Here is a 23,485-nt window from a genome sequence, read left to right as displayed (position 1 = left end):
CTATAATAACAGACAGAAATGTGCAAAAGGATGAGTTGAGTCAGCTTATTTCTTGACGAATAAATAAAATCTTTGATATTGGTGATGACCAGGGTTTAGGATCATGTTTTTTTTTTCCTTACAGACAAATGGAAAAACATAACAACGATCCTGCAAGTAAGTTCCCCTTTGGACATAATGCTCTCATTTCTGACAGAACAAGCAGCTGTGCCATGAAAAACAAACCACTGAATGAATGGTTCAGAGAAAATAAACCATTCATTTTTCAGAGGTAATGCATTTGATGTAGAGTATATGATTAAAACAAAATGTAAGGTGTATTAGAGAGAGAAAAAAAAAGAAATATTCATAAACCAAAATGATCAACATTTATTTGTTTCAGAGCAAACACATTTCTGATTCTGATGACTGATATTCATGAATACTCACAAGGAAGTTACTTTATTAACACAATCTATTTCTCTACTCTAGTCCAATATCAGCACAGAATTCTTGGCTCCCATTGCAGTCAGGATAAATGATCCGTGTTTCTTTAAGCTGATCCACTTTAAGGAGTAACAGCCTTCAGGCTCTAGAATCAAGTTTATTGGATTTCAACATGATGACCAATAAACAGATGAAAGAGAAGTACAAATTAAGTCATCCATGCACCTCCATAGGTTATTTCTCTCTGTGAGAGTTAGGTGTTTGCATACTGTAAGCGATAGGCGTACAACCCACGCAAAGAAATATGCTGTAGCAGCATGATAAAGATCAAGCTTGCAGCCATGGCTAAATGTTGCGGAAAAGGTAATTCTATTGTATACATGCTTATGAGGAACATAAAAAATTAGATTGCACTCTAACCACATACCACATTTTTCTATTTTCTTCTTTTCCTATTTTCTGAACCATGCTTGCATTAATGGAGGCTTTGCAGGTCACTGTCAAAGTCTTTAAAAACTTTAGTGGTTTTCAGGAAATAGTAGCAGATCAACAGTCAACAGTCTTGTTTTGAATAGATATTTGACTAAAGGTCAAAGGTATGATACAATATGATATGATGATATTTTACTTTGGACATTTTAAAGGAGAAAGGTGACTTAAATTAATGTAAAGCACTTTGTGTCTTCAAAGAAGGTAGTAAAGTGATGTATTAGTATACACCATTCACACTTTTACCATCAAGGAGGAGAAGATTTATTTTATTTATAAAGTCATATTATGGAAACATTGTAAATCCTCAAACATGGACACTATTTAATGTAAATTTTTTTTAACTTTCTTTACTTAAGTCTAAAAGTACCCCCCCCCCCCTTATTTTTAATAAATCACCTCGGATCAACTTAGCTTCCATCCACTTAGATTTCAGGATTCCTTCTCAAAAGGAAACTGGTTTCAGATATTTATGTTCATTATTTCATGCTTTCCTTTCATGCACAAAGCTTGAGAATGTAGATTTAAGGAGGAATCCAAACATACACAGCAGACTTACCCTGAAATCGTCCAATCCTGGTTGTGTTCTCCTGGAGTTTGCATCATTTAGCATCTATAACTACCTCTTTATGATTTGTCTTTCAGATACATTTGATCCAAACAGTCAGCGTTGGTGTGGTCCAGAAATTGACAAAAACATCCTAGAAAAGAAGTTCAAAAACCACTTATGTTGTGGTCACAAACAGTTCAACAGTCAGACTCAGAGCTGCTCCGACAACCTCCAAGTGGAAAATCTAACAAACAATGACAACAAGAATACAGGTCAGCCCCAAGATTTTGTGTCAACATGCTATTTAATTGGCAGCAGATAAGTTATGAAAGAATATCAACTTTGTTGTAAACATTTTTGTGCCTATAGAAAGAACGGCAGAGATTGGAAAATGTGGCAGTGGTGAGTGAAGTGAATCACAAGACAAGCATTTCTGAAGTATCAAGCTATGTTCACACCACCCTCAGCAGGCGGCCACTTTTAATGAAATGTCAACGTTAACGCGTATAAACGTGTGATTTCAAAACTCCTGAGCTCACACGTAGCTATGCATGTTGTTATGACAGTTTTCAGGCCCCTACATACAAAATGCACAAGGGCATTGCAAGTTAAACCAGGTCAAACTGTAACCAATCAGGGATTTGGATTCGGAAGTGAGTTATGGATGGCGTCTCTTTTAATTCACTGAAGTGCCATCCGTGTGAAAAGCAAATACAGAGGAGAAATAAATAATTTCCGGTTTTTTCCTGTTCGGTATTAACATGACACCAAGCCTTATGTAGAGCTCTGAAAGAAAAAGCCTGGGGTAGGATTCATGTGATTTGTACCGCTACAACATTTTGCACTAAGCCTCTACCAACTGCAGGTGGTGGACAATAAATAACGCACAAGAAGAAGAAGCCATCGGCTAAAGATGCAATCAAGAATGTGCATTTTGGCATGTTCTTAATGGCACATTAATTGCCTGGTGTGTACGAAGCTTTATAGATGGATGGATAAACTGGTTGCGTGGTCACTTACACTTGTGGCTTTAAGAGTTTTCCTCTTTTCCACAGGTGTGTATAATAAGACAACGGAGCTGTGCTGTGGTCCGACTAGTAACAAGACAATTCTGAAAAAAATGTCTGAAGACCACTTGTGTTGTGGTCGCAATCAGTACCACAAAAGGACTCAGAGATGCTCCGAAGACCTTCAAGTGCAAAATATTACAGGTCAGCCCCAAAATTGTGTGTCAACAGACTATTGTATTGACAGCAGATAAGTTATGAAAGAATATTGACTTTGTTGTAAATATTTCTGTGCCTATAGGGAGTAATTCCGAGACTGAACCATGTGGTGAGTGAAGTGAATCTGTTTGTCACTATGAAAATCAACTGCATTAAAAAACTGAGTTGAATTTTAAAACCCCCAGCAGCCTGCTTATAGGCCCAGACCGAAATATATGTTTTTGGTGTTTTTAAAGTCCCACTCCGATCAACTTTTGATCTCTTGCAAAAGAGTTCCTAGTGGTCTTTTAATTTTGATTATGCTGTTTTTAGCCAAAAGCAAAAAACCTGTGTCGTTATCTAGGACATAGTTTCTGCAGAGCTGCGGGAGTTCATGAGAAGTTGCCCTCTGAGTTGTGGGGGTGGACTGTTCATGTAAAAGTAGGCCTCTGTATATATCCAGTCAATCCTTTGTTTACACTCTCTCCTGCTATCTTACAGCCCCATACAACCCCAAGCTAACATTACCAGTTCAACAAAATGCTGAGCAATATTGGAGCTATCCAGCCTTACAGTTTTGAGCCTGATGTCAGCTCGGACGACGAAAACAAAGACATTCATAGATCTGTTTGTCTGCAGGTAGATGCATCAGAATGGAGCGGAGCAGGGAGACGTTGGCCCGCCCATTTAGCTGCTGCATCATAAACCTGAGCTTTTTCAAACCACAGGTTTCCCTCTGCTCCTGATCCATCATGATTTAAAATTAGGAAATACTCATAAATGCAGTTTTAATCTTAAATTATTTTATGTGTCCTTTATCATGAGAAAAATGCTAGAAGAACATGTTAAAAACACCAAAACACAATTTTCCTTGGAGTGTGTTCTTAACATGTTCTTGTGGCATTTTTCCTATGATGACAGACGTATGTAAAAAGAAATAAAGGATAAATTGCGTTTTTTTTAAAGAATTTTTATTTTGAAATCATTGTGAATCACCAGCAGACGAAGAATTCTAGATGGAAAAAGCCTGTAGCAGTGACACAAGTGCTACAGTTGGTGGGCCACAAGTTTCCTGCTCCTCTCTATTCAGATGCATCCACTTGCAGACAAATAGATTCACGTACTGCAGGTCTTTGTTTTCCTCGTCTGAGCTGACATGTGGCTCAAAGCTGTACGGCTGGATAGCTCCAATATTGCTTAGGTTTTTGGGCAAAATACGGCATATTTAAAGACCACTGGGAACGCTTTTACAATAGATAAAAAATATGATTAGAGCGGTGGTTGCGTGGTCACTTACACTTGTGGCTTTAAGAGTTCCCTCTTTTCCACAGGTGTGTATAATAAGACAACGGAGCTGTGCTGTGGTCCGACTAGTAACAAGACAATTCTGAAAAAAATGTCTGAAGACCACTTGTGTTGTGGTCGCAATCAGTACCACAAAAGGACTCAGAGATGCTCCGAAGACCTTCAAGTGCAAAATATTACAGGTCAGCCCCAAAATTGTGTGTCAACAGACTATTGTATTGACAACAGATAAGTTATGAAAGAATATTGACTTTGTTGTAAATATTTCTGTGCCTATAGGGAGTAATTCCGAGACTGAACCATGTGGTGAGTGAAGTGAATCTGTTTGTCACTATGAAAATCAACTGCATTAAAAAACTGAGTTAAATTTCAAAAACCCCAGCAGCCTGCTTATAGGCCCAGACCGAAATATATGTTTTTGGTGTTTTTAAAGTCCCACTCCGATCAACTTTTGATCTCTTGCAAAAGAGTTCCTAGTGGTCTTTTAATTTTGATTATGCTGTTTTTAGCCAAAAGCAAAAAACCTGTGTCGTTATCTAGGACATAGTTTCTGCAGAGCTGCGGGAGTTCATGAGAAGTTGCCCTCTGAGTTGTGGGGGTGGACTGTTCATGTAAAAGTAGGCCTCTGTATATATCCAGTCAATCCTTTGTTTACACTCACTCCTGCTATCTTACAGCCCCATACAACCCCAAGCTAACATTACCAGTTCAACAAAATGCTGAGCAATATTGGAGCTATCCAGCCTTACAGTTTTGAGCCTGATGTCAGCTCGGACGACGAAAACAAAGACATTCATAGATCTGTTTGTCTGCAAGATGCATCAGAATGGAGCGGAGCAGGGAGACGTTGGCCCGCCCATTTAGCTGCTGCATCATAAACCTGAGCTTTTTCAAACCACAGGTTTCCCTCTGCTCCTGATCCATCATGATTTAAAAATAAGAAATACTCATGAATGCAGTTTTAATCTTAAATTATTTTATGTGTCCTTTATCATGAGAAAAATGCTAGAAGAACATGTTAAAAACACCAAAACACAATTTTCCTTGGAGTGTGTTCTTAACATGTTCTTGTGGCATTTTTCCTATGATGACAGACGTATGTAAAAAGAAATAAAGGATAAATTGCGTTTTTTTTAAAGAATTTTTATTTTGAAATCATTGTGAATCACCAGCAGACGAAGAATTCTAGATGGAAAAAGCCTGTAGCAGTGACACAAGTGCTACAGTTGGTGGGCCACAAGTTTCCTGCTCCTCTCTATTCAGATGCATCCACTTGCAGACAAATAGATTCACGTACTGCAGGTCTTTGTTTTCCTCGTCTGAGCTGACATGTGGCTCAAAGCTGTATGGCTGGATAGCTCCAATATTGCTTAAGTTTTTGGGCAAAATACGGCATATTTAAAGACCACTGGGAACGCTTTTACAATAGATAAAAAATATGATTAGAGCGGTGGTTGCGTGGTCACTTACACTTGTGGCTTTAAGAGTTCCCTCTTTTCCACAGGTGTGTATAATAAGACAACGGAGCTGTGCTGTGGTCCGACTAGTAACAAGACAATTCTGAAAAAAATGTCTGAAGACCACTTGTGTTGTGGTCGCAATCAGTACCACAAAAGGACTCAGAGATGCTCCGAAGACCTTCAAGTGCAAAATATTACAGGTCAGCCCCAAAATTGTGTGTCAACAGACTATTGTATTGACAACAGATAAGTTATGAAAGAATATTGACTTTGTTGTAAATATTTCTGTGCCTATAGGGAGTAATTCCGAGACTGAACCATGTGGTGAGTGAAGTGAATCTGTTTGTCACTATGAAAATCAACTGCATTAAAAAACTGAGTTAAATTTCAAAAACCCCAGCAGCCTGCTTATAGGCCCAGACCGAAATATATGTTTTTGGTGTTTTTAAAGTCCCACTCCGATCAACTTTTGATCTCTTGCAAAAGAGTTCCTAGTGGTCTTTTAATTTTGATTATGCTGTTTTTAGCCAAAAGCAAAAAACCTGTGTCGTTATCTAGGACATAGTTTCTGCAGAGCTGCGGGAGTTCATGAGAAGTTGCCCTCTGAGTTGTGGGGGTGGACTGTTCATGTAAAAGTAGGCCTCTGTATATATCCAGTCAATCCTTTGTTTACACTCTCTCCTGCTATCTTACAGCCCCATACAACCCCAAGCTAACATTACCAGTTCAACAAAATGCTGAGCAATATTGGAGCTATCCAGCCTTACAGTTTTGAGCCTGATGTCAGCTCGGACGACGAAAACAAAGACATTCATAGATCTGTTTGTCTGCAGGTAGATGCATCAGAATGGAGCGGAGCAGGGAGACGTTGGCCCGCCCATTTAGCTGCTTTATCATAAACCTGAGCTTTTTCAAACCACAGGTTTCCCTCTGCTCCTGATCCATCATGATTTAAAATTAGGAAATACTCATAAATGCAGTTTTAATCTTAAATTATTTTATGTGTCCTTTATCATGAGAAAAATGCTAGAAGAACATGTTAAAAACACCAAAACACAATTTTCCTTGGAGTGTGTTCTTAACATGTTCTTGTGGCATTTTTCCTATGATGACAGACGTATGTAAAAAGAAATAAAGGATAAATTGCGTTTTTTTTAAAGAATTTTTATTTTGAAATCATTGTGAATCACCAGCAGACGAAGAATTCTAGATGGAAAAAGCCTGTAGCAGTGACACAAGTGCTACAGTTGGTGGGCCACAAGTTTCCTGCTCCTCTCTATTCAGATGCATCCACTTGCAGACAAATAGATTCACGTACTGCAGGTCTTTGTTTTCCTCGTCTGAGCTGACATGTGGCTCAAAGCTGTACGGCTGGATAGCTCCAATATTGCTTAGGTTTTTGGGCAAAATACGGCATATTTAAAGACCACTGGGAACGCTTTTACAATAGATAAAAAATATGATTAGAGCGGTGGTTGCGTGGTCACTTACACTTGTGGCTTTAAGAGTTCCCTCTTTTCCACAGGTGTGTATAATAAGACAACGGAGCTGTGCTGTGGTCCGACTAGTAACAAGACAATTCTGAAAAAAATGTCTGAAGACCACTTGTGTTGTGGTCGCAATCAGTACCACAAAAGGACTCAGAGATGCTCCGAAGACCTTCAAGTGCAAAATATTACAGGTCAGCCCCAAAATTGTGTGTCAACAGACTATTGTATTGACAACAGATAAGTTATGAAAGAATATTGACTTTGTTGTAAATATTTCTGTGCCTATAGGGAGTAATTCCGAGACTGAACCATGTGGTGAGTGAAGTGAATCTGTTTGTCACTATGAAAATCAACTGCATTAAAAAACTGAGTTAAATTTCAAAAACCCCAGCAGCCTGCTTATAGGCCCAGACCGAAATATATGTTTTTGGTGTTTTTAAAGTCCCACTCCGATCAACTTTTGATCTCTTGCAAAAGAGTTCCTAGTGGTCTTTTAATTTTGATTATGCTGTTTTTAGCCAAAAGCAAAAAACCTGTGTCGTTATCTAGGACATAGTTTCTGCAGAGCTGCGGGAGTTCATGAGAAGTTGCCCTCTGAGTTGTGGGGGTGGACTGTTCATGTAAAAGTAGGCCTCTGTATATATCCAGTCAATCCTTTGTTTACACTCTCTCCTGCTATCTTACAGCCCCATACAACCCCAAGCTAACATTACCAGTTCAACAAAATGCTGAGCAATATTGGAGCTATCCAGCCTTACAGTTTTGAGCCTGATGTCAGCTCGGACGACGAAAACAAAGACATTCATAGATCTGTTTGTCTGCAGGTAGATGCATCAGAATGGAGCGGAGCAGGGAGACGTTGGCCCGCCCATTTAGCTGCTGCATCATAAACCTGAGCTTTTTCAAACCACAGGTTTCCCTCTGCTCCTGATCCATCATGATTTAAAAATAAGAAATACTCATGAATGCAGTTTTAATCTTAAATTATTTTATGTGTCCTTTATCATGAGAAAAATGCTAGAAGAACATGTTAAAAACACCAAAACACAATTTTCCTTGGAGTGTGTTCTTAACATGTTCTTGTGGCATTTTTCCTATGATGACAGACGTATGTAAAAAGAAATAAAGGATAAATTGCGTTTTTTTTAAAGAATTTTTATTTTGAAATCATTGTGAATCACCAGCAGACGAAGAATTCTAGATGGAAAAAGCCTGTAGCAGTGACACAAGTGCTACAGTTGGTGGGCCACAAGTTTCCTGCTCCTCTCTATTCAGATGCATCCACTTGCAGACAAATAGATTCACGTACTGCAGGTCTTTGTTTTCCTCGTCTGAGCTGACATGTGGCTCAAAGCTGTACGGCTGGATAGCTCCAATATTGCTTAGGTTTTTGGGCAAAATACGGCATATTTAAAGACCACTGGGAACGCTTTTACAATAGATAAAAAATATGATTAGAGCGGTGGTTGCGTGGTCACTTACACTTGTGGCTTTAAGAGTTCCCTCTTTTCCACAGGTGTGTATAATAAGACAACGGAGCTGTGCTGTGGTCCGACTAGTAACAAGACAATTCTGAAAAAAATGTCTGAAGACCACTTGTGTTGTGGTCGCAATCAGTACCACAAAAGGACTCAGAGATGCTCCGAAGACCTTCAAGTGCAAAATATTACAGGTCAGCCCCAAAATTGTGTGTCAACAGACTATTGTATTGACAACAGATAAGTTATGAAAGAATATTGACTTTGTTGTAAATATTTCTGTGCCTATAGGGAGTAATTCCGAGACTGAACCATGTGGTGAGTGAAGTGAATCTGTTTGTCACTATGAAAATCAACTGCATTAAAAAACTGAGTTAAATTTCAAAAACCCCAGCAGCCTGCTTATAGGCCCAGACCGAAATATATGTTTTTGGTGTTTTTAAAGTCCCACTCCGATCAACTTTTGATCTCTTGCAAAAGAGTTCCTAGTGGTCTTTTAATTTTGATTATGCTGTTTTTAGCCAAAAGCAAAAAACCTGTGTCGTTATCTAGGACATAGTTTCTGCAGAGCTGCGGGAGTTCATGAGAAGTTGCCCTCTGAGTTGTGGGGGTGGACTGTTCATGTAAAAGTAGGCCTCTGTATATATCCAGTCAATCCTTTGTTTACACTCTCTCCTGCTATCTTACAGCCCCATACAACCCCAAGCTAACATTACCAGTTCAACAAAATGCTGAGCAATATTGGAGCTATCCAGCCTTACAGTTTTGAGCCTGATGTCAGCTCGGACGACGAAAACAAAGACATTCATAGATCTGTTTGTCTGCAGGTAGATGCATCAGAATGGAGCGGAGCAGGGAGACGTTGGCCCGCCCATTTAGCTGCTTTATCATAAACCTGAGCTTTTTCAAACCACAGGTTTCCCTCTGCTCCTGATCCATCATGATTTAAAATTAGGAAATACTCATAAATGCAGTTTTAATCTTAAATTATTTTATGTGTCCTTTATCATGAGAAAAATGCTAGAAGAACATGTTAAAAACACCAAAACACAATTTTCCTTGGAGTGTGTTCTTAACATGTTCTTGTGGCATTTTTCCTATGATGACAGACGTATGTAAAAAGAAATAAAGGATAAATTGCGTTTTTTTTAAAGAATTTTTATTTTGAAATCATTGTGAATCACCAGCAGACGAAGAATTCTAGATGGAAAAAGCCTGTAGCAGTGACACAAGTGCTACAGTTGGTGGGCCACAAGTTTCCTGCTCCTCTCTATTCAGATGCATCCACTTGCAGACAAATAGATTCACGTACTGCAGGTCTTTGTTTTCCTCGTCTGAGCTGACATGTGGCTCAAAGCTGTACGGCTGGATAGCTCCAATATTGCTTAGGTTTTTGGGCAAAATACGGCATATTTAAAGACCACTGGGAACGCTTTTACAATAGATAAAAAATATGATTAGAGCGGTGGTTGCGTGGTCACTTACACTTGTGGCTTTAAGAGTTCCCTCTTTTCCACAGGTGTGTATAATAAGACAACGGAGCTGTGCTGTGGTCCGACTAGTAACAAGACAATTCTGAAAAAAATGTCTGAAGACCACTTGTGTTGTGGTCGCAATCAGTACCACAAAAGGACTCAGAGATGCTCCGAAGACCTTCAAGTGCAAAATATTACAGGTCAGCCCCAAAATTGTGTGTCAACAGACTATTGTATTGACAACAGATAAGTTATGAAAGAATATTGACTTTGTTGTAAATATTTCTGTGCCTATAGGGAGTAATTCCGAGACTGAACCATGTGGTGAGTGAAGTGAATCTGTTTGTCACTATGAAAATCAACTGCATTAAAAAACTGAGTTAAATTTCAAAAACCCCAGCAGCCTGCTTATAGGCCCAGACCGAAATATATGTTTTTGGTGTTTTTAAAGTCCCACTCCGATCAACTTTTGATCTCTTGCAAAAGAGTTCCTAGTGGTCTTTTAATTTTGATTATGCTGTTTTTAGCCAAAAGCAAAAAACCTGTGTCGTTATCTAGGACATAGTTTCTGCAGAGCTGCGGGAGTTCATGAGAAGTTGCCCTCTGAGTTGTGGGGGTGGACTGTTCATGTAAAAGTAGGCCTCTGTATATATCCAGTCAATCCTTTGTTTACACTCTCTCCTGCTATCTTACAGCCCCATACAACCCCAAGCTAACATTACCAGTTCAACAAAATGCTGAGCAATATTGGAGCTATCCAGCCTTACAGTTTTGAGCCTGATGTCAGCTCGGACGACGAAAACAAAGACATTCATAGATCTGTTTGTCTGCAGGTAGATGCATCAGAATGGAGCGGAGCAGGGAGACGTTGGCCCGCCCATTTAGCTGCTGCATCATAAACCTGAGCTTTTTCAAACCACAGGTTTCCCTCTGCTCCTGATCCATCATGATTTAAAAATAAGAAATACTCATGAATGCAGTTTTAATCTTAAATTATTTTATGTGTCCTTTATCATGAGAAAAATGCTAGAAGAACATGTTAAAAACACCAAAACACAATTTTCCTTGGAGTGTGTTCTTAACATGTTCTTGTGGCATTTTTCCTATGATGACAGACGTATGTAAAAAGAAATAAAGGATAAATTGCGTTTTTTTTAAAGAATTTTTATTTTGAAATCATTGTGAATCACCAGCAGACGAAGAATTCTAGATGGAAAAAGCCTGTAGCAGTGACACAAGTGCTACAGTTGGTGGGCCACAAGTTTCCTGCTCCTCTCTATTCAGATGCATCCACTTGCAGACAAATAGATTCACGTACTGCAGGTCTTTGTTTTCCTCGTCTGAGCTGACATGTGGCTCAAAGCTGTACGGCTGGATAGCTCCAATATTGCTTAGGTTTTTGGGCAAAATACGGCATATTTAAAGACCACTGGGAACGCTTTTACAATAGATAAAAAATATGATTAGAGCGGTGGTTGCGTGGTCACTTACACTTGTGGCTTTAAGAGTTCCCTCTTTTCCACAGGTGTGTATAATAAGACAACGGAGCTGTGCTGTGGTCCGACTAGTAACAAGACAATTCTGAAAAAAATGTCTGAAGACCACTTGTGTTGTGGTCGCAATCAGTACCACAAAAGGACTCAGAGATGCTCCGAAGACCTTCAAGTGCAAAATATTACAGGTCAGCCCCAAAATTGTGTGTCAACAGACTATTGTATTGACAACAGATAAGTTATGAAAGAATATTGACTTTGTTGTAAATATTTCTGTGCCTATAGGGAGTAATTCCGAGACTGAACCATGTGGTGAGTGAAGTGAATCTGTTTGTCACTATGAAAATCAACTGCATTAAAAAACTGAGTTAAATTTCAAAAACCCCAGCAGCCTGCTTATAGGCCCAGACCGAAATATATGTTTTTGGTGTTTTTAAAGTCCCACTCCGATCAACTTTTGATCTCTTGCAAAAGAGTTCCTAGTGGTCTTTTAATTTTGATTATGCTGTTTTTAGCCAAAAGCAAAAAACCTGTGTCGTTATCTAGGACATAGTTTCTGCAGAGCTGCGGGAGTTCATGAGAAGTTGCCCTCTGAGTTGTGGGGGTGGACTGTTCATGTAAAAGTAGGCCTCTGTATATATCCAGTCAATCCTTTGTTTACACTCTCTCCTGCTATCTTACAGCCCCATACAACCCCAAGCTAACATTACCAGTTCAACAAAATGCTGAGCAATATTGGAGCTATCCAGCCTTACAGTTTTGAGCCTGATGTCAGCTCGGACGACGAAAACAAAGACATTCATAGATCTGTTTGTCTGCAGGTAGATGCATCAGAATGGAGCGGAGCAGGGAGACGTTGGCCCGCCCATTTAGCTGCTGCATCATAAACCTGAGCTTTTTCAAACCACAGGTTTCCCTCTGCTCCTGATCCATCATGATTTAAAAATAAGAAATACTCATGAATGCAGTTTTAATCTTAAATTATTTTATGTGTCCTTTATCATGAGAAAAATGCTAGAAGAACATGTTAAAAACACCAAAACACAATTTTCCTTGGAGTGTGTTCTTAACATGTTCTTGTGGCATTTTTCCTATGATGACAGACGTATGTAAAAAGAAATAAAGGATAAATTGCGTTTTTTTTAAAGAATTTTTATTTTGAAATCATTGTGAATCACCAGCAGACGAAGAATTCTAGATGGAAAAAGCCTGTAGCAGTGACACAAGTGCTACAGTTGGTGGGCCACAAGTTTCCTGCTCCTCTCTATTCAGATGCATCCACTTGCAGACAAATAGATTCACGTACTGCAGGTCTTTGTTTTCCTCGTCTGAGCTGACATGTGGCTCAAAGCTGTACGGCTGGATAGCTCCAATATTGCTTAGGTTTTTGGGCAAAATACGGCATATTTAAAGACCACTGGGAACGCTTTTACAATAGATAAAAAATATGATTAGAGCGGTGGTTGCGTGGTCACTTACACTTGTGGCTTTAAGAGTTCCCTCTTTTCCACAGGTGTGTATAATAAGACAACGGAGCTGTGCTGTGGTCCGACTAGTAACAAGACAATTCTGAAAAAAATGTCTGAAGACCACTTGTGTTGTGGTCGCAATCAGTACCACAAAAGGACTCAGAGATGCTCCGAAGACCTTCAAGTGCAAAATATTACAGGTCAGCCCCAAAATTGTGTGTCAACAGACTATTGTATTGACAACAGATAAGTTATGAAAGAATATTGACTTTGTTGTAAATATTTCTGTGCCTATAGGGAGTAATTCCGAGACTGAACCATGTGGTGAGTGAAGTGAATCTGTTTGTCACTATGAAAATCAACTGCATTAAAAAACTGAGTTAAATTTCAAAAACCCCAGCAGCCTGCTTATAGGCCCAGACCGAAATATATGTTTTTGGTGTTTTTAAAGTCCCACTCCGATCAACTTTTGATCTCTTGCAAAAGAGTTCCTAGTGGTCTTTTAATTTTGATTATGCTGTTTTTAGCCAAAAGCAAAAAACCTGTGTCGTTATCTAGGACATAGTTTCTGCAGAGCTGCGGGAGTTCATGAGAAGTTGCCCTCTGAGTTGTGGGGGTGGACTGTTCATGTAAAAGTAGGCCTCTGTATATATCCAGTCAATCCTTTGTTTACACTCTCTCCTGCTATCTTACAGCCCCATACAACCCCAAGCTAACATTACCAGTTCAACAAAATGCTGAGCAATATTGGAGCTATCCAGCCTTACAGTTTTGAGCCTGATGTCAGCTCGGACGACGAAAACAAAGACATTCATAGATCTGTTTGTCTGCAAGATGCATCAGAATGGAGCGGAGCAGGGAGACGTTGGCCCGCCCATTTAGCTGCTGCATCATAAACCTGAGCTTTTTCAAACCACAGGTTTCCCTCTGCTCCTGATCCATCATGATTTAAAATTAGGAAATACTCATAAATGCAGTTTTAATCTTAAATTATTTTATGTGTCCTTTATCATGAGAAAAATGCTAGAAGAACATGTTAAAAACACCAAAACACAATTTTCCTTGGAGTGTGTTCTTAACATGTTCTTGTGGCATTTTTCCTATGATGACAGACGTATGTAAAAAGAAATAAAGGATAAATTGCGTTTTTTTTAAAGAATTTTTATTTTGAAATCATTGTGAATCACCAGCAGACGAAGAATTCTAGATGGAAAAAGCCTGTAGCAGTGACACAAGTGCTACAGTTGGTGGGCCACAAGTTTCCTGCTCCTCTCTGTTCAGATGCATCCACTTGCAGACAAATAGATTCATGTACTGCAGGTCTTTGTTTTCCTCGTCTGAGCTGACATGTGGCTCAAAGCTGTATGGCTGGATAGCTCCAATATTGCTTAAGTTTTTGGGCAAAATACGGCATATTTAAAGACCACTGGGAACGCTTTTACAATAGATAAAAAATATGATTAGAGCGGTGGTTGCGTGGTCACTTACACTTGTGGCTTTAAGAGTTCCCTCTTTTCCACAGGTCTGTATAATAAGACAACGGAGCTGTGCTGTGGTCCGACTAGTAACAAGACAATTCTGAAAAAAATGTCTGAAGACCACTTGTGTTGTGGTCGCACTCAGTACAACAAAAGGACTCAGAGATGCTCCGAAGACCTTCAAGTGCAAAATATTACAGGTCAGCCCCAAGATTGTGTGTCAACAGACTATTGTATTGACAACAGATAAGTTATGAAAGAATATTGACTTTGTTGTAAACATTTCTGTGCCTATAGGGAGTAATTCCAAGACTGAACCATGTGGTGAGTGAAGTGAATCTGTTTGTCACTATGAAAATCAACTGCATTAAAAAACTGAGTTGAATTTTAAAACCCCCAGCAACCTGATTATAGACCCAGACCGAAATATATGTTTTTGGTGTTTTTAAAGTCCCACTCCAATCAACTTTTGATCTCTTGCAAAAGAGTTCCTAGTGGTCTTTTAATTTTGATTATGCTGTTTTTAGCCAAAAGCAAAAAACCTGTGTCGTTATCTAGGACATAGTTTCTGCAGAGCTGCAGGAATTCAAGAGAATGTCCCTACTTAGTTATGGGGGTGGACTGTTCATGTGAAAATAGGCCTCTGTATATATCCAGTCAACCCCTATTTTGTGCACTTGTGCATAAATTGCCTTTTCACCTAAAACTGTTCATCTGTATGTTCATAGGTGGGTCACTCAAGGTAAGAAACCTTCTTTAAAGTAACGATTTGATTGTTGACTTAGCATATTTCTCTTTAATTACAAGTTCTATCAAACAAAGATGATGCCATATATATGCATTGACGTATTGAACAGGTCTAATTTAATATACCTTTTGCTTGTTTTGAAATATTATTTATGTAATTTCATAATTTTGTATTTTGTCGTTAACCAACAGAACCACCTCAGACGGTAAGTTAACAAAGTTATTTAATTTTCATTACCATCCATCTATCCATTCATCCATCCATTAATTTATCAATTTATCCATCCATCCATCCATCCACAAATTTTTTTATTTTGTGGGAACGGAATATTTATTATTTTACCCATGTCAGGTCCCAGGGTGGATCACATCACATGACCCTTTGGTGACGTCAAGCTTTCTGCTCACATATTCCCCTTGGAGAGTAGAAGTATGAAGGTATTAATGTTCCAAAATGGACGAGCTTGTAGATTTGATTTGAGAACTTGTAATACAGATTTGCGCCAGCAGATTCGAGCACACGCAGAAGCACATTTGAGCAGTTGTAATCACAGATTTGAAGTTGTAACTCTAAATGAACACATGCAAATGGAAATTTGTCAGTTCACAGCAGAAGATTTTTACACACAGATGCAGATTTTTTTTGCACAAGTATTCACATTCTGTATTACAAGTTCTCAAATCAAATCTACAAGCTCGTCCATTTTGGAACATTAATACCTTCATATAGAAGCAGAGAACACAAAAGCAATTGGGAAAGAACCCACGCAAGCATCTGGAAAAGCTTTCCTTTTCTCTCTTTTTCTGAAACACCCAATAACTGTGCCAAGACCTATTTGGCTGAACCCTTGAAAGAAACATTCTCTCTTCATGTGTTAACATGTTGTCTGAGGCTCAAGTCAGGTTATTGTTGTTTATTTGGACCTTTAAAGCACTAAGTTGTTGAAATACTGACTTTTTAAACTTGATTTCAATAGCTGTGTAAGAAAAGTTACTGTTTTGTACAATATCAGCTTTATTGTCTTTTCCCAAGCTAAACTTCTATTGGTAAGGTTGCCAGGAAAAAAACAGTATCAACTACTTTGCAATATTGTGTAACTGTTTTTACAGCTTTGACTTTGGGGGATTTTACTATGGAGGATTTTTGTCAACGTTGATGTTGATTCCTTGAGGTTGTTTTGCAGATTGCCTTGGAATCTGCATTTTTTCCTTAACATTAATGCACTGTTAGAATATTGAATTAGGACCCTGTTAGGTGTCAGGTCAACAAACAAAGACAATTAAATTTCCAAAAACACAGAATGCACTTGTGCTCTTTAAAGAAGTAATATAACAAAGCATTTATGTAAACATTAGTGCAGCCAGTCAGTTACAGTGGAAGCGATTGGGCAAAATGAATATTTATTGGTATTGGCTCCAGATGAGCTCATGTATGCCACATAACAGATTTGTCAAGGCATCATCCAGACCATCGAACAATACAAAAAGTTCATCAATGTAGCCAGAGCGTGGAGTCACATCTGTTGGCTCTGTGGAATAGTCTGCACACGTGATTTCCCTAAGGCTTTATTTTCTAGACAGTCCATGTTTTTTTATTTTTCACTTGCCCCAACACATTTCTGCCGTTTGAGTCTTGCACCGATGAAGTGCATGCTGGATGGATAGGTCTGTATTTTTAAAAACAGGAACAACTTTTTGGTAGCATTAGCAAGTCATCAACATCTCCATTCAAAAGGAAGGTTAGAAATATGTTGCTGAAATAATTTTTTTTTTTTACTGAAAACCTCAATAGACTGAGACAGAATTTGTTAAAAGGCCCTTATGTGATTTATAAAAACTAATAATTGTATTGGAGCTTCTTTGAGGACAAGCAAGCCAGAGCAGGGTTGCCAATTATGGTCCCCAAGATCTACCATACTGCATATTTTCTATAGTTCTCCCTTCCCTTCATTAGTTTTTCTTTTGATAAGCAAAAAATCTCTACCAGTGGGAAAATAAAACTCTTAATAGAACTCTTAATTTTAAGAAAAAAAGTTTTATATTATTTTGCTTTTGTGGCACCTCACAGCGAGAAGGCCCTGTTTCAAATCCCAGCAGGGATCTTTCTGTTTGAAGTTTGCATGTTCTCCCCATGCATGCATGGGATTTCTCCGGGCATTCCAGCTTCCTCACACAGTCCAAAGCAATGCTTTGTTGGTTGATTGGTTACCTTATTGCCCCCAGGTGTGCATGTGGGAGTGCTTGTGCACCCTAAGACGCATTGGTGACCTGTTCAGGTACCCCGCCTTAGCCCAACAGTAACCGAGACAGGCTCCAGCAACACTGATACCCTGAAAGGGATGTAGAGGATTGAGAAATTGAAAAACCTTTCTTGATAAGATTATTTTTCTTGCAAAACAGAAACTAAGACATTTTTTTTTCCTGAAACAAGGATCTTTCTACTTTTTTAAGATTCTTTTATTGCTTTTTTCTGTGTTGCTCCTTATAATGATTACCAAGTTTCACTGTGCATTATAGTGTTTTACTGTGAAGTACTTTGTGATTTTTATCTCCAAATGTGCCATACAAATAATTTTTAAATTATTTTAATTTCAATTTATTATTATCATTACCGGAATCAGGTGTTTTATCAACCAGATTCTTTGAATACACCTGACCCAGGTAACCAGTAGGAAGTACAGGGAGAGCTGTAAAACAGGAAGGGGCTAGATCTTGAAGACCAGGGTTGGTCAGTCCTGCCTCAGGGAATCACTTTGACCAACAGAGGGCAGCAGCTATTGGCATAGGAAACAGAATTTCAGAAAAGGAAGAAGCAGTAAAACTCAGAAAAAAATTAATCCATCTTGGAAGCTGACTCTTTAATGGGGGATCATTAAAGAAGAAACAAAATCATACTGTGCTCAGTGGTGTAAAAGGTGGAACTTAATCACTGGTGAGAGACTAAACCAGGAAAAAATATGAAGTGGGGGTGGATCAGGATCACACTGTAAAACGTTTCTATTTCAGTAAAGCCCAATGAAACTGTTTTCTTCAGATAAACTCTCTAGGCTCAAAAGTTCCGTCCACACAAGAAACATCCATGTCAACAAATTGAAATATACGTTTAAGAAACAGTTGCAGGAAAAAAGAAGTGGGGGGGGGGGGTATTATTTTTAAATTTACATTCAAAAATAACCAAGTAAAATAGTAATTAGTTCAGTTGATAGTTCCAGTTTATAGGTTCACACCATCGGCTGTGTTAAAATAAACTATGAGGACACACGACCAGTTGAATGGCGTTGGGCCAATTTGAAGCCACTTATTCAGCTCTATGATGACTTTTCTTGAAAAGCTGGGGAAAGCGAAAAGAAAAAAAAGAAAAAAATTCAGCCTGACATCAGTTATCTGTCAATCAAGACCCTATCCTTGGCATTTAGAAAGCTAAATTGAAATACTTCAACTACAAAGTAAAACTCAGTTACTCAAAATTCTAAATTGCTTGCTCTCTGTGTAGTTATAGATAGTATTTCTTGTCACAGAGGGGGAAAAAGTAATTTGAAACCAGACTATAAACACGTTTTTATTAAATAGAGCGACTAATTTTACATTTTATTAAGGGGGAACTTCTTTGCTTGTTTGATAAGCAATTTAGCAGTTTAGCTGACGAACCTGGAGAAAGTATGCATCTTCTCAGTTTATGTATTCAGCAGCAATCGGGTCACCACAGCTCTATGACCTCGCAGACTGTTACGGCCCCGGCAGGCAAAACTGTCCCAGTCTAGGGGGGAAAAAATAAATAAAGCACAAAGGAGCTATGACATATGAAAAATGGATACCACTAACTTAAGGAACACTTTATGAAGTGGAAGACAGAACCTGTGTCCTGTTTAAGAAAAAAAAATGACTGTGCTGGTTCCAACAAAAAACAAAACAGAGGGATTGGAGACTTGGCCAGACATGAAATAAGTCAGGGAGACAACTGACCCAAACACTTTGATGGTTGGAGTCAGAAGCTCCCTGCTAAGACTGCTTAACAGAATCTAACTAATGAAAAGAAATAAACAGAGCCCGCAAATAAAGACTACCAAGGTCCAACCCCAAACTAGAATAACAAAACCCAACAGTATAAGACTGCTGAGGATCAAGAGGGGATAAAAGGAGAAACAAACCAACCATCACAGCTCCGACTCGACTCGATTCAACGTAACACAGACACTCGAGGGACACCATTGCCCTTTTCTTTCAGTTAATCCTCTCTCAAAAGTTGAGTTCTGCTTGTCAACAAACCTCATGTAAAGAGAAACTGATATTCCTGGCAGAAATTTGCCTCACAAAACCAGAACTCCCTAACCCCCAACCCCGGCTATGAAACGGGTATTGTTTCTGGTTCAAGTCAAGACAGCAAAAGGAATTTTCAATCTCCTGATTGCATATAAACACACCCACTGTTACAAGCAAAAGTATCTGCTTCCTATCATGTTGTTCTGATGGTTAGGGTTGGTGCAGAAAGAGTAAACGCATAAAATTATGCCTCACTTGACCTCTTCACATCGCTGATAACTATTGTGTCCATGTTTATTTACTACCCAGCTGCCCCAAAGAAGGTTTTCACTGCTGTGGGAAGAAAGCCTTCAATATTTCTGACCCACTGAAGAAATGCTGTGGAGGAACTTTGTACAACCTGACAAATGAACAAAGCAGTAACACCCAGTGCTGTGGATCCCTTCTTCAAAACCAGAAGGTATATATTTGTGTGAAAATTAATAGCAACCAACATAAATACATTCGTAATCGGTTGTACTAGGCTAAACAATTGATTTTTACTCCATACACAGGAGGTTTGCTGCTCAAGTGAATACAAAGCGGTGGTTTACTCTGCTGGAGATGATTTCAAATGCTGTGGTCACCACTATTACAACACTTCTCTTTGGTCATGCTGCAGGGGAAGACTTTGTCTAGGTCAGCATGCTGACTCAGCAGGTCAGTAAAGTCCATTTAGTTTCATGAATCTTGTTTTTTTTTGTTAAGGGATGCTAGATGGAAGGTAAAGTCAAGACAAATGTCTTTTTTAAGTGGTAAAACAAAATGGTCTTATTACAAGACTACACTTTAATATTGTTTTCAAAAAATGCTGGAAGTCTATCAGAGTTTGAGGTGCAGCTAAAATTGCCCCAATTTATCTCTTACAGAACTTTTCTTGTTTTTTTTCATCCAATCTGTTGCAAAGGAGAAAAAACTGAAATCGAAGTTTCAAAGCAATATTTTTGATTATCTTAACTTTTAAATTCCTAACTGACTTAATTTATAAACAGCTACTTCACATCTGTTCAATTATCAGAATTTCTTATAATTGTTAAAGATTTTATTAAGTCCATACACTCATCAGCCACTTTATTAGGTTCACCTTGCTGGTACCAGGTTGGACCCCCTTTTGCCTTGAAGAACTACCTTAATCCTTGGTGGCATAGATTCAACAAGTTACTGGAAACATTCATCAGAGAGGAATGGATCCGTCCTTTCATGTTGTTGACGCTAAAGTCTGACTGAATGTGGCCACAGAAATGGAAACTCAGCAGACCAGACAACATTTTTCAAATATTCCACTGTTCAGTTTTGGCGAACCTGTATGAATCCTAGCCTCAGATTCCTGTTCTTAGCTGACAGGAGTGAAACGTGGTGTGGTTTTCTGCTGCTGTAGCCCATCTGCCTTACAGGGTGGATGTGTTGTGTATTCAGAGATGCTCTTCTGCAGACCTCAGTTGTAACCATTTGAGTTGCTGTTGCATTTCTATCAGCTGGAATCAGTCTGGCTGTTCTCCTTTGATCTCCGGCATCAACAAGGACTTTTTGCCCACAGAACTGCCGCTCACTGGAAATGTTCTCTTTTGGAGATGGTATTGGGTATTGGGTGAAAATCCAAGTAGATCAGCAGTTTCGATAATACTCAGACCTGCCCGTCTGGTACCAACAACTATGCCAAGTTCAAAGTCACTTATTTTTCCCCCATTCTGATGCTAGGTTTGAATTGCAGCAGGTTGTCTTGACCAGTTGCTGCCATGTGATTGGCTGATTAGAAATTTGCGTTAGCTACTTGGACAGGTGTGCCAAATAAAGTGGCCAGTGAGTGTAGATAATTTAAATACAATAAATATCATATATCTGAATGTTTGGTTAATTCATTTTCATTTAGCAGTATTTGCAGTTATTTATCTTGATTTGGGCAATAATGCATATTTTATTATTTTACAGAATCTACCCTTCTGTCGATTAACAATCTGAACAAAGCACAACTTTGCAAGCAGAGTAAGTCTTCGATTTATGTATTATGTGATCAGATTAAAGTTTGTCTAAATGACTTCTCTGCATTTGTTTATTTGAAGTTTTCTTTGGAACCGTGCAAAGTGTGTTCAAGAACCGCACAGTTTTCAGCAATGTGCTGGAAATCCATGGGGAGAAAGCAACAGTACGCCATCATGTGGAGCCCTACATCATGAAAACTGAAAAGATGTGCAGCATTCTTAAATTAACCCTAGGAAAGTGGTACTTCTTGAACAATACCCACGTCTTCACTGATTTCAACCATAAGTTGTTGCAGCAGTCTCTCTATTTCATTTTGTCCAAATGTTCTCAGTAACTGACGCCTGCTTGCTGATCTGTCTCAACATACCAGATCATTCAGTTTTAAAACACATGCTACTGTGTACTCAGATAACTATGCTAACATCACTTTATTGGTCATAACACTTGGCACAGTCCTCGTGGTGCTACTCTATCCATCTCTGTCTCATCAGTATGTTTTAAGATCAGCTCAAAATGTACACTGTATACTTGCCAACAAAAAAGGGATAGAGGATTGCAATCCATTTTCCACTTTGCACAGGGATTTTTTTTTATTTAGCTCTATATTGTTGTATAGTTCTGTGTTTGTAAGTAACATACATGATGATGAATCTTTAGAGTCTGGTAAAGACTCTATGTTACCAGAGATGTTACCAGAGTCTGGTAAAATCTAAAATAAGTGAAGCTCTTTTTAACAAAAATGTTAGTTCTCAACACAAACACAACACAGGTTTACAGACCGGGAGTGGGTCTGAGAAAGAGACAAGAAGCAGAGCTGGAGTTGAATAGAATAGAATTAGAGTCAACTTTATTGCCATTTCATATTTCAAGAGTATAACGTAATAAAGTTTACATCCATCCAAATATGAACAAGTGTTCATTAGATTGAAGATTTCAAATTCAACGGATAAAATACAGGTAGTGTAAGTGGTAATTCAGTCCATGCGTTATTATTGTGTTTGCACCAGGCAACAGTCCAATATTCGCTTTTTATTTTACTATTGTGCGTGTGTTCAGTCCATGAGTGTTATGTGGTTCAGGTGTCAGGAGACAGAGTTGAGGAGTGTGAGAGCTGTGGGGATGGTTTTAGCTAGGAGGCTCCTGTAACGCCTCCCAGAAGATAGGAGGGGGAAGAGTCTGCATTCTGGGTGTCTGGAGTCTATGATGATTTTCACAGCCCTTTTCAGGTAGCAGAGCTGAAGATGTTGAGGTTCTCTTTGGAAGTGATAAGGGTGGATACAGCAGGAATCAAGACATCAGAGAAACAGCCTATGTTAGATGTTTTGGAGATAAATGCAGGGAAGTTGACTGAGATGGTTGGAACACATTCAGAGGAGGGACAGTTAGTAAAATAATGCTAGAAAAATTGAATGATGCAATGAACGACAGTTTGAAAGTAAACAAAATATTTTCCACTGTGAAAGTCTCTATCAAAGAGAATATTTGAAGTTAAAGTTTCTCATCAGCTAAACTGCAACCAGTGAGCAAAGTATCTGAGTACCTGAATTCTGAAAGATATGCTAGTTTGACTTTTGCACTGTTCATGTATCCGTATAACAAGCTATTGAATGTGTGCATGTAAATTATTTATCTAAAATTTATTCATTAACATTAAAAACACAATTCTCAGCAAATCAAATGCTCAACTTTGACATTTTTGTGTCAGAAGTCTATGCTGTTGAGAGTGTTATTATATTTAGAATGTATTCATATACACTCAGGTGTCTGAATTTGCTTTATCATTTACTTTTGCACTGTTGGCAGACATACTTTTGCCTACTCTACATTTGACATTGATTGTACTCCAGTTTTTGGTGCATGCTACATTTTTATAATATACTGCGAGATAATAAAATAAAATAAAATAGGCAAACTTCATGCTCTGTCTGCTGTCTATTTTTCATTCTGCACATTCATAGAGAAGAACCAAAAAGGAGTGTCCACTTTCTGCCACAGAAAACCCCAGTTTTGATGACATTCAATACTGAAAGCTAAGCCTAAAACACAAAACAGCATCTCAATTGCCAAGTGACCAAAAGGTACGGGAGAGACGTGCTTTTCACCGCAGCAAAATTAGTCACATCATTCTGTCAATCTCTCTA

General features: G+C 38.6%; 1 protein-coding gene across 2 annotated transcripts in view; it reads left to right on the top strand.

The window, feature by feature from the left end:
- LOC105355423 (uncharacterized) overlaps positions 1-23,261 on the top strand; it is a 31,829-nt gene extending 8,568 nt beyond the window's left edge. The window contains exons 4-30 of one of the 2 annotated variants that reach the window (XM_023961804.2): positions 125-156; positions 1,561-1,737; positions 1,835-1,867; positions 2,521-2,676; positions 2,774-2,800; positions 4,002-4,157; positions 4,255-4,281; positions 5,480-5,635; positions 5,733-5,759; positions 6,961-7,116; positions 7,214-7,240; positions 8,442-8,597; positions 8,695-8,721; positions 9,923-10,078; positions 10,176-10,202; positions 11,404-11,559; positions 11,657-11,683; positions 12,885-13,040; positions 13,138-13,164; positions 14,363-14,518; positions 14,616-14,642; positions 15,047-15,060; positions 15,258-15,271; positions 19,635-19,785; positions 19,880-20,024; positions 21,294-21,347; positions 21,425-23,261. In XM_023961804.2, the coding sequence (XP_023817572.1) occupies positions 125-156; positions 1,561-1,737; positions 1,835-1,867; positions 2,521-2,676; positions 2,774-2,800; positions 4,002-4,157; positions 4,255-4,281; positions 5,480-5,635; positions 5,733-5,759; positions 6,961-7,116; positions 7,214-7,240; positions 8,442-8,597; positions 8,695-8,721; positions 9,923-10,078; positions 10,176-10,202; positions 11,404-11,559; positions 11,657-11,683; positions 12,885-13,040; positions 13,138-13,164; positions 14,363-14,518; positions 14,616-14,642; positions 15,047-15,060; positions 15,258-15,271; positions 19,635-19,785; positions 19,880-20,024; positions 21,294-21,347; positions 21,425-21,678 (2,521 nt within the window). In that variant the 3' untranslated portion in view covers positions 21,679-23,261. Of the gene's footprint in view, positions 1-124; positions 157-1,560; positions 1,738-1,834; positions 1,868-2,330; positions 2,433-2,520; positions 2,677-2,773; positions 2,801-4,001; positions 4,158-4,254; positions 4,282-5,479; positions 5,636-5,732; positions 5,760-6,960; positions 7,117-7,213; positions 7,241-8,441; positions 8,598-8,694; positions 8,722-9,922; positions 10,079-10,175; positions 10,203-11,403; positions 11,560-11,656; positions 11,684-12,884; positions 13,041-13,137; positions 13,165-14,362; positions 14,519-14,615; positions 14,643-15,046; positions 15,061-15,257; positions 15,272-19,634; positions 19,786-19,879; positions 20,025-21,293; positions 21,348-21,424 lie in introns of those variants that run through there. The other variant, XM_023961807.2, reaches the window with a different exon arrangement.
- The last annotated feature ends 224 nt before the right edge of the window (positions 23,262-23,485 follow it).

This window comes from Oryzias latipes, chromosome 13 (genome assembly GCF_053564925.1).
Source record: "Oryzias latipes strain Hd-rR chromosome 13, Olatipes_Hd-rR_3.1".
Classification (NCBI taxonomy): Eukaryota; Metazoa; Chordata; class Actinopteri; order Beloniformes; family Adrianichthyidae; genus Oryzias; species Oryzias latipes.
The sequence above is the reverse complement of the archived record's forward strand: the minus strand, read 5'-3'. Positions and strand labels throughout refer to the sequence as shown.